The sequence below is a fragment of the Microtus ochrogaster genome, chromosome 21 (assembly GCF_000317375.1).
Source record: "Microtus ochrogaster isolate Prairie Vole_2 chromosome 21, MicOch1.0, whole genome shotgun sequence".
Classification (NCBI taxonomy): Eukaryota; Metazoa; Chordata; class Mammalia; order Rodentia; family Cricetidae; genus Microtus; species Microtus ochrogaster.
Genome location: NC_022022.1, coordinates 42586752 through 42598298, shown reverse-complemented (window position 1 = coordinate 42598298; position 11547 = coordinate 42586752). Strand labels below are relative to the sequence as shown.

The following is an 11547-nucleotide window of genomic DNA, read 5'->3' as shown; positions in this document are numbered from 1 at the left end:
AATTGTCTTTGCAGCTTTGCTTGTCTGAGTTGTCTTTTTTTTTTTTTTAAAAAAGACTTATTCATTTATTATATACACAGTGTTCTGTCTGCATGTATTCCTACAGTCCAGAAGAGGGCACCAGATCTCACTCTAGATGGTTGTGAGCCACTATATGGTTGCTGGTAATTGAACTCAGGACCTCTGGAGGAGCAGCCAGAGCTCTTAACCTCTGAGCCATCTCTCCAGCCTCCATCTGAGAATCTTCTTTTCAGCTTGACTTAGCTAGATATGAGATGAACTCTCAGCTTTTATTACTTACTTTTAGAGTGAATCTGCTCAATTTCAGAGACTCTCTGAAGCTATTCTGAATTGTTTACCTGCTTAAAAAATTTCCTGCAGGATGGAATGTTTTAATCTTCAAAGAAACTGTTACACAACAACCACCATGCCTGATACCTAGATCACATTTGCAGGCTTTAATCTGGATAATTGGAAGCAATTGTCTGGATTTAATCTGGATGACTGGTACTATTATTACTTCATAGTTCATGTGGGAAAATCAATTTAAAACAGCTTTGTAGAAAAAACATGTTTATTGAAGAATTATGTAGCATTTTGTACTTTCAGGCTGCTGTGTGGACTCAGTCTTCTGTGCTAAGTTTTAGATTTTTCTGGAAACTTTCTTGGGATTTAGTAGTATGTCATCCACATATTACATATGTGAGTTGCCTGAATTGCTTGGATAACTTTGAATGATGAGCCTGTATTTGACTGTAAAATGTAATATGTGATGAGACTTCTGTGGAATTTTAACAGCAAAATTGGTATGTGGTATTTTTTGTTACATATTGACAGTTGTCCTTTGTGAACAAAATCAGAAACCCCTATGAGATGAAGAAACAGGCCTCGTCATAGAATTATTTCAGGGGACAAAGATAAAGTGTACATATTAAAGGATTAAGAAGGAAGTAGTAGCTTGTCTGAGGACTTCCTTTGATTTTTTTTGAAGGGAAACTAGTGAGGACTTTGAGACTTCCAAGGATTTTTTTTATCACAGTAAAAATATGTGTAAAGCCACTTTGTGCACTAAAGAAAAAAGGCATGATTCTGGGTCATTTGAGCTTGTCATCTGTGACGAGAGCCAGGAAATATTTCTTAATAGAAATCCAATTTCAGCCGGGCGGTGGTGGCACACGCCTTTAATCCCAGCACTCGGGAGGCAGAGGCAGGAGGATCTCTGTGAGTTCGAGACCAGCCTGGTCTACAAGAGCTAGTTCCAGGACAGGCTCCAAAACCACAGAGAAACCCTGTCTCGAAAAACAAAAAACAAAAAAAAAAAGAAATCCAATTTCAGGACATCTCCGTATTCAATTTATATTTCACTGTAACCTATCACATAAATCTTTAATTCTCAATACCCCAGCACATAGAAGGTAGAGGCAGGAGTTTGTGAGTTTCAAGATAGTTTGTACTTCTTGTCAGGAACGACCTCATGAATAACCAAAACAACAAAATGAAGTGAAAACTCAAATATTTAACTTAATTGAACCAATGGTATTTATTTAGAAATGTCAGTTGTATTTGTGATGTTGTTTAAGGAAATGGCATTTAATTCTTTATTTAGGCCAGACAGTGGTGGTGAACACCTTTAACCCCAGTACTAGGGAGGCAGAGCAGTCTACTCAGAGTGACCCCGTCTCAAAAACCAAAAATAAGTAAACAAACAAACAAACAAACAAACAAAGTCTTCATTTAGTTGCATTATCTTGAAATTTTCTATGGCATAGATGATTACATTTTTTGGGAGAATCAGAAACTTTATTATAAATTATTAGCAAAAGCTTTGTGATTGTCTTTTAAATTTAATTTCTGCTAATTTCGCTAATGTTTTTATGCTATACAATAAGCAGTCAGGACTAAGAATGTAGCTCAATTGATAGACTATATAATATTCATGAAGCCCTGAGTTTGATTTCCAGCCCTGTGTAAAACTGGGCATTTGAGCACCGGGGAAGTGGAGGCATGAGGATCAGAAGTTAAGGTCATTGTCCATTACATAGTGAGTTCTAGGCTGCCCAGGTCTCCAAAAAACAAAAAAAAAAAAAAAAAGGGAAAGGAAAAGAAAAAACAAAATTATGTTAACCTGGTGAGCAATGATGGCCTAGGGAGAAAATGAATATTTTCGTCTTAACCTGTGTCCCAGAGTTCCCAGCTTTTCCTGATGCAGACAGCTATGCCTTGTCCTGTTCTCCGGTTGTCTTTGCTCTCTAGGCTTGTTTATAGTTTGTGTCATGGGATACTGATTTTTATGGCAGTTTTGAGTATTCTACTAGAGTCTGTGCTGATTTGCCGTCTACCTAGACCTGAGTTTTCTTCATTTAGACTTCATTTATATTTTTTTTAAGAGAGGAGGATTTTCTTGTGTGTGACACATTTTCAGAGCGCTCCAGTTGTGTACTCAGCTCATTTCTAATGACCTAGTGTTCTTTATATCAACTTCCTGAAATCTTGTTATGGGTGTGCTGTTTTCAGATTTGTTTGTTTGTTTTTGTTCTTTTTTTGTTTTTCAAGACAGGTTTCTCTGTGTCCCTTATATGGGGGAGGGGCTGGCTCACTGATGCCTGTTACTCCAGTTCTAGGGGATCCAACACTCTTATGGACTCCTCTGTGCACACAGCATAACACACACACACACACACACACACACACACACACACACTCCTCATATACACATAAATAAGAAAATCTTATAAAAAGTTTCATATTCAGGAGTTTTATTTATTGCTGCTCGGATTTTTGAAATTTTACAACTTTTATTTCTTTTTAAAGAAAGAAGAAAGAAAAGAAACGAGGGCCAGCAGGATGACTTAGTGTGTAAAGACACTTGCCACCTAGCAATTGAAGCTTGATAACCTGAGTTCAGCACACAGAACCCATATCAAGGTAGAAGGAGAGAAATGGCTCCACAGAGTTGCCTATGACTTTTGCATACACATTTTTTATCCATATGCACCACACATTATACAAGGTGCACTCACATGTTGTATGTTCACACACACACTTCCAGTAGTATATGCAAATTTAAAAAAATTTAAAAAGCAGTGACATTCATTGTAGAAAATTAACAATTATAGAAAAAATAAGGAACAATACTAATCAGTTGTTTTCTTTAAACTTCAGTCACAGCTCTTCTAAGGAAACTCAAGCAGCAATCCAGGGAGAGTGTTGGAGAAAAACGACCTCGGTTATTAAAAGCCCTAAAAGAGGTAAGCCGGGCTTCTTTGCTGATTCTTTTTATTTATTTATTATGTATACAATATTCTGTCTGTGTGTATGTCTGTAGGTTAGAAGAGGGCACCAGACCTCATTCTAGATGGTTGTGAGCCACCATGTGGTTGCTGGGAATTGAACTCAGGACCTTTGGAAGAGCAGGCAATGCTCTTAAACCACTGAGCCATCTCTCCAGCCCCTTCTTTGCTGATTCTTTACTTAAACAGTAACTATAAGTGTGGGTTTAAACAGCATTTAAGATGCGCACGTGTAAGTATGTGTAGATAAGTAGAGTACCCAAGGAGGCCAGAGGGCATTGGAACTGGAGTTACAGGCAGTGGTGAGCTGCTCAACATGGCTGCTGGGGACTGAACTTGGTCTTTATTTGCAGGAGCAGCAGGTGCTCTTTACCTCTGAGCCTCTCTCCAGCCCTTCAAGCAGTCTTTTAAAGTGCAGTTAAATTCCTCCCCAGTAAAGTAAGGATCAGTTAAATGGTGAAAGTCATTTTTAAATCAAGTAACTGAAATAAAAATCTAGGGTTATAATGTGTGGTTGTTTTATTGGTAAAAACATTAGAAACATTTTCATTGAACTGGGACGATGTTACTATGTTTAGTAAACTAGACAAGTGCTCTAGAAGAGGTATGTCGTGGTATCATGGTTGATAGATAGCCCATCCTCCTGAGGCTGCTGCTCTACGAAGGTATTTTGGCAGTTTGTTTTTTCTTCTTTTGTCTTTTGTTTGTTTGGTTTTTCCATACGGGGTTTCATTATGTAGCCCTGTCCTGGGAAGTTCTCTGTAGACCAGGCTGACCTCACAGAGACCTGCCTCTGCCTCCAGAGTGCTGGGATTAAAGGTGTGCGTCACTACTGCCTGGCTATTTTCATTCTTTTCAAACTCTAAACATAAGAAATAGAAGAATAATTTTTCATTTCTCCTCTAGTCTTTAGAGATTCTTAAATGATATCAAGTATTTTTCGGGGGAGGGGTGCAAAATGATAAGTAACTTGTAACTAAACTAAAGTATATTTAATAATTTTTCATATTTTATTTCTCAGCTAGGTGATTTTTACCTAGAGCTTCACTGGGATTTTCAAAGCTGGGGTAAGAGTGCTATGTTTTGTTATAAAATATGGATTTATAGAAATATTAGCATGACATATTTGATACTTATTTAGAGAAAATGTCCATTGTGTTTAGCATAGTCATTGTAAACCCACAAGTAACATTCCATTTCCTGTTAGAGAAGCAGCTCTCAAAATTCTAGTTTTTAAGATGGAAAATTAACTTAAAATAATTTTTGTATTTCTGGGCCAGGTGGCGCACTGGAACTTGCTCTGTAGACCAAGCTGACCTCGAGCTCACAGAGATCTGTCTGTCCCTGCCTCCTTTGTGCTTGGATTAAAGGCATGCGCTGCCCAGCTTAATTTTATTTTTATTAAAGACTTAATACTTAATACAATAAACATTTTTGCTAGCATCTAAGTTAGCATTTGTATTATAAAGTTATTTAAATGGTTAGTGATATTTTTCCCTGAAATAATTATTGAAGCCATGCTGTGACAAAACTGTGAAGTCTGTTCCATTTTATATAATTGTTTGTAGTTTGGAAGTTAAATAATATGTTTTATTTGTGTGCTGTATTCATATTCTATAATAAATAGTAGATTTTGTTATTACTGTCCATAACTAGGTCATTTTAGATCTTACTAAAAACTATTTATAGTGTCATTTTATTTGTGTTTTAATAAATAAAGCCTGCTTAAAGATCAGAGTCCAAAGCTAGCCATAGTAGTCAGCCATACCAGCACTAGAGAGAAATATAAGGGGGATGAGATTTCGTACAGGTAAGAAGTCTCTAGTGATTTGGCTGTTTTGCTTCTCTGATCTTGAACCCCAGTATCTGTCTCTGGGTCTTTATTATTTGTGCTACATCTATTCAGTAGTAGTAGAAAAATAATAGACATTTTACAGTTTGGAGGTCATGGAAGATTGATAAACAACTTAATTTGAAGAGTTACATTCTGACATTGAAACCCTTTAATGCAAGTTACACTTTTACAGTGCATTGGGTGTGCACATTCACCACAGGTCATCATCACTCAGTGCAGCTGAGAGTCTGTGAAGATGCTCAGCTGGTAAAGTGCCTGCTTTTCAGGCATAGGACCTGAGTTCTATTTCTTTGCTGGATGCAGCAGTGCATGCTTGTTATCCCATGCAGAGGTAGAGGTAGGAGGGTTCAGAGATTTGCCATTCTAGCCAAATTGATGAGCTCCTACTTCAGTGAGAGACCCTGTCTCACCATCAACCTTTGATCTTTACGTGTGTACACACCTAGGAAGATAGAAGTTGGTGGGCAAATGGTGTGGTTTCTCTTATACAAACTTTGAAATTGAGGCAGTCAGCCTAAGAGCAAGGGTATGTATTTGGGATTCAAACTTAAATTTAGTGGTCTCATTTCAGAGATCTTGTTTAAATGTTACATTTTTGCTATTTTTTCCAAATGATATTTAAGGGATCTAGTAGATAAGACCCATGATCACTTGTTTACAATTGAATAACGTTTAGTGACCTCAGGGTATGTTTTTCATTTGTATATCACACAGCAGCCTGAAATGATGGAGTTAGCTACTCTTGGAAGTGGATGGATTAATAATACCTGGAGTCAGGTATTAGGGAGTGCGAGCTGAAGGGTCAGAGAAGCACTGTGGTCAGCCCCTAGACAGATGTTTACCTCTGCCAGTGCTCAGACAAGGGCTGATGATCCTGTCCTTGGACTGACTGCACAACTCTTGTCTCCTCCCACCTTATATTCTGTCCACTTTTGCGTGAGCTCTGTTTCTCTTTTAGATAGATTCAATCTTGTGTAGCTCAGGGTGGTCTTGAACTCACAGAGATCCCTTTGCCTCTGTCTTCCGAGTGCTGGGATTAAAAGTTTGTGCCACCACTCCCTGTCCTCTAGTAGCTTAGCTCCACATTCTGATCTTCAAGCAAGCTTTATTTGTTAAATCACAAAATATTACTACAGGACAGGGTTAAGGGCACACCTAGTAAATTGACTCGGTAGTTGAGCAGTTTCTGAGTGGGAGATACTATCTTAAAGACAATTATCAACATTTGTGAATTAGTAAAATGTTTGCTGTTTTTTTTAAAAAAAATTGCAAATATCTTAGACTTTACTTTTTAACTTTTTGTTTCTAAAATTGCAGTGCCTTTGCTTTCCCGAATTCTGCCTTCTGATGCCTGTAAAATATACAAGCAAGGTATCAACATCAGGTGAGGTGGTGCGCTTTGTGTTCTGAGTAAAAAAAAAGCTAAGTCTGGAGGAAACTTTTTTTGCAGTCATAGTTTGCTTGTCTTTAGTAACTTAACATACTGTAATATATTCAGATACTTTACTCATGTAAGACCTGTTGCAGATAGCTTGTCATCTAAGCAGACTCTAGCACCAGGGGAGGTCATGCTGCAGTGCTTCTCTGGTCTTGGGTTTCATTAGGAGTAAGGACACTTCAGGAGGACCTCACCCACATCTTACCTTTTCCTCTGTGTCTTCCACACCCTTCGTCTCCCTTTTTTCTGTCCATACATCCACCCATCCCTGCTCCTGTCTTCAGTCTTCTTTCCAGTCAACATGTTAAGGATGAATTTTTTGTTTTTTTTTTTTTTTTTTTTTTGTTTTTTGTTTTTCGAGGCAGGGTTTCTCTGTAGCTGTGGAGCCTGTCCTGGAACTCCCTTTGTAGACCAGGCTGGTCTCGAACTCACAGAGATCCGCCTGCCTCTGCCTCATGAGTGCTGGGATTAAAGGCGTGTGCCACCACCACCCGGCTGGTTTTTGGTTTTTTGAGACAGGGTTTCTTTGTGTAGCTCTGACTGTCATGGGACTAGTTTTGTACACCAGACTGGCCTCAAAAGAGATCCACCTGCCTCTGCCTCCTGAGAACTGGGGTTAAAGGCATGTACCACCAGCTGTTAAGGATGATTTTTATTTTCTTCTGTTCTTTTCCTTTCATAACTATGATTGATAATTAAATTTATGAGAAGTAAATGTATTTTACTAATTATAAAATGTTACTTTTGTCATTGCTTATATTTTTAGCTTACTAATATAGCATATTTTTAAATTGTATATTTACAAATTAATACTAATAAATATTCCAGTTTGTATATCTATACATGGTCATAGATATATGTACGAAGTGTGTATATGTAGATAGTCTTCTATATCTATCTCCATTTCTCCAGATCTCCAGATTATTCATTTAAATGCTTAGAGTTGCAAATGTTTTGCGGTTTTGTTTTTTTTTTTTGGACAGGTTTTCTTTATAACTTTGGAGCCTGTTTTAGAACTAGCTCTTGTAGACTAGGCTGGCCTCAAACTTACAGAGATCTGCCTGCCTTTGCCTCCTGAGTGCTGGGATTAAAGGTGTGTGCCACTACCACCTGGCTGAGGGATTTTTTTTTTAATATATATATACACTTTTCATTTATAGGTGAGAAAGCTCAGAGAAATTGAATAATTTTTCAATATCATTTTATGTCTTAATTGTATTTGATTCTTGTTTATTTAGAAACGACTATTTTAAAATTTGTTTCACATTTATGTGTGACTGTTCTCAGCAAATGATGTGAAGGCGGAATACTTTTCCTGTGTGTGTGAAGTCCTGAACTTGATCACCAACACTGGGGGGTGTGGGGACAAAAGTGGGAATGATGGGATGCACATTACCACGTAATCTGTGAAGATGCTGACTTGGGAACGCAGACTGGGAGTCTGACAGGAGGATCGCGGCAGACAGTTTAGGGAGATCCCCGGCATGGGACTTCCTCCAGCCTTAGGCTGAAGAAGTAGTGGCACAGAACAATGCTGAGGCTGGATTGGCAAAGGTTTTCCCCTAGATTATAAGACTTTATTTAAAAAGGGAAATTAACATCTCATAAACATTATTTTAATGTTTTAAGATAGTCCTTCTAAGCATTACTCCAGAGGAAGCTGAATTATAAAATATTAACAGAGGAATCTGTAGAATTTATGCTTATTTTGTGTCATCCAAGTAATTGCTGGAAATATGGTCAGAGAGGAATATGTACTTCAGTAGACAAAAGAGAGTGAGCACTGTCACTCTCTTTTAGATTAGTAGCTCTCTCTCAATGACTTTCTGGGAGTGGGATGACTCTTGATAGCTGTGCTAAGGAGTTTCTGAGATTAAAGACTGTTGAGCAGCTGGTAAGTGATCTTGGACTAGTAACATAATATAATATAATATAATATAATATAATATAATATAATATAATATAATACTTGAGTACTTCAAGGGGGTGGTAAATTCTTTAATCCCAGTATTTCCCAAGTACTGATCTATAGAATGTCAGAGACCGCCCCAGTCAGCCAGACTATATAGCAGGTCCAGATACTGATTCTATCAGTAACCTTGTAGATGTGCAGGTCTACAAACATGTGGTAGAGATTGACTTCTGTCCTAGCTTAATTTCTGTTGCTGTGATAAGAATATCTTGGCGGGGGCTGAATTGATAGCTTGGTGTTTAAGCATACGTATTGCTTTTTCAGAAGACCAAAGAGTTCAAGTCCCAGCACCACATCAGGTGGCTCATAATCACCTGTAACTGTAGCTCCAGGCGCATCCAGTACCCCTGGTCTCTGAATACCTGCACTCCTATGCACATACCCCCCCCCCATATATAACTTAAAGCAATAGAAATAAATACAACTTTATTAAGAAAAAAAGAATACCCTGACAAAAGCAGCTTAGGAGGGAAAGAATTTATTTTAGTTACAATTGTAGGGAACAGTCCATCATTGCAAGGAAGTCCTAGTGACAGAAGGCTGTCAGTACCACATCTATAGTCAAGGGCAAAGAGAAATGTATATGTGCTTAGAATTAGGCTATTTCCTCTGCTCTTAGACAGTTGAGGGCCTAAAACCAGAGAATGGTGCCTCCCAGTTCAGGATGGGTGTTCTCACATCCCTTACGGCAATCAAGACAGTTCCTCACTGACATACCTATATAGGAATGCCAACCTGATTTAGACAGATCTTCCCAGGTGATTCTAGATTATGTCAGGTTGATAACTAAAACTGATCCTTAGATTCCACAAGGCTTTCAGGCTGTGGTAATATTGTTTAAAAAGACAGTGGTTGGCTGAATCTGGGAAGCTCAACAAAAAGGCCAGGAGTTTTGTAGGTAGACATGATTGGTAAGTGTGAAAGGCAGATTAAGGTTTGCATAGGTGATTAGGTGTAGATTCAGTTATAATCAGAATGGTGTTCTTGTGCCTCCTTGAGTAATATGCTGAGCTAGTGACATGGTCTTGAAGAGGTCTCCCTTTTTGCCTTCCCGATGGAGGTACAGCACAGGGAATGAGAAAGTAGTAGTACAAGATGGGGGATAGTACTGCCGTAGGGACCTTTTTCCTTCTTGCTTGGTTAACTAAATGCTCAGAAAAGGGAAATATGGATAACAGAGTATGTATTCAAATAATATTTTTAATAACATTTTAAATTTAGTTTTTAAGCTATAATTTCTAAGTTAGGCTATGATATTACCATCTTAGTTTGAGTTTAGGGGGCACAAAACTTATGAAATTATTAATAAAGTTTTATCAAATTTTGTCAGTTTTTACCTGTCCATCTTTTACAGGCTTGACACAACTCTTATAGACTTTACTGACATGAAGTGCCAACGAGGGGATTTAAGCTTCATCTTCAATGGGGATGCTGCACCCTCTGAGTCTTTTGTAGTATTAGACAATGAACAAAAAGTTTATCAGCGAATACATCATGAGGTGAGTATGTATTACTAGTATTTCACTAAAGGGTTAAAAATGTGCATTTAGCAAACCCTTTGTATAATTGCTTTATTTAAAGCATAAAGTGTAATTGATACAGTTAATTCTCAAGGCTATCATTATTTCTTGCACCCTTCTTCCTCCTAGTCATCTGGTTTCACCCTGAGAGTTCAGTTGCTCCCTGGACCCTGTGACCTTGGTTCTAGTTTTCACTCCCCCCCCCCCCCCCCTGTTTCTGGCCACGTGAGCTGCTGTTGTCACTGACTTATGCACAGCATCAGAACACAAGCCCTGCTTTCCACCTCTTCTCCCGCTGGCCACTCTGTCTGCTGCTGTGTGTTGAATGACCTCATTTGTTTTCTTCTCTTGCTGTAAGCAAGTCCCGCAGATAGTTTCTGTGTTTCTCTGAGGTGGGAGGCTCTTGAGCTCAAGTGCTTCTCACTACAGCCTCTGCCTCATGGGTTCAAGCGATTCTCGTGCCTCAGCCTCCTGAGTGTGCTGTGCTGATTTTCGAGTTCTTCCCTTTAGCTTACTTAGTTTTGGGCATTCTACATCATGTTGCTGCTTCTTCGCTTACCGTCTTAGATTGGACTTCATAGTCGATGTTGTGTGTGCACTAATGCAATAGTTTCCTAACTCATACCCAGAAATGCAGATTTACAGGAGAAAAGAAGGGAAAAGAAGAAAAGGTATTCTTTGGAGAGGAGTGAAGTGAGTGAGTGAAGTCAGGAACAGGCCACTGGGAAAAAAGTGAGTGAGTGTTAAGGCCTTGGAGCCAGAAGTTACCTCACAATCTGATGCAGTCGGCAACAGAGGGTCACAGATGTTTAAATAAGGTACTGATTTGACCAAAGATTTCCCCATCACCTACTCCCAGAGTTGCCTTCTCTCCCATTACACATGGAATAACTGCTAGGAGCTGCCAGGTGCTGTGGGTAACTGTGCAAAAACAGTCACTCTGGGTTACTGACCCTTAATATTACGGTTATAATCTAAGTGCTTTACAGCTGTTTATGCCACAACTAACCTGTGCAGATTAGTATCTGTGTGATAGATTAGGAAACCGACGCTTATAGGTGACAGGTGACAACTCCAGTATTACCAGTGTCTGAGATGAGTTAGAGAGACATTGAAGGCAACGAAATTATGTGAGAAAATTCTAGTTATTCATTGAGATGATGATGATACTAGGATTGTGTGGTGAACAGACAGATGAATTAAGCTACACAGTATAAAAACAACCACCTAACTCATTTGTTTTCCTCAAAACTGCTTCTTCCTGCTTTCTCTCTTTGGGTGAATGGTATCATTATCTTAAAAACCGAGAAGTTATTTTTGACATCTTTTCTCACACTCCATGATTTCTGATTGGAGAATGTGCCTGCTCATCTCTTCCCTTAATTTCATTATATCAGCATTTATCTTCATCCCAGTGTTTCTAGAATTTAGATTTTTTTTTTTTTTTTTTTTTTTTTTTTTTTTTTTTTTTT

The 11547-nt window shown here is 38.4% G+C and overlaps 1 protein-coding gene across 2 annotated transcripts in view; it reads left to right on the top strand.

Annotated features, from left to right (window-relative positions):
* Positions 1-11547, top strand: part of Ankrd13c (ankyrin repeat domain 13C) — a 48348-nt gene that overhangs the window by 17114 nt on the left and 19687 nt on the right. For both annotated transcript variants that reach the window (XM_013350098.2, XM_005357453.3), the window contains 4 exons: positions 3163-3248; positions 4312-4357; positions 6463-6529; positions 9910-10054. In XM_013350098.2, coding sequence (XP_013205552.1) covers positions 3163-3248; positions 4312-4357; positions 6463-6529; positions 9910-10054 — 344 coding nt within the window. The remainder of the gene's footprint in view (positions 1-3162; positions 3249-4311; positions 4358-6462; positions 6530-9909; positions 10055-11547) is intronic.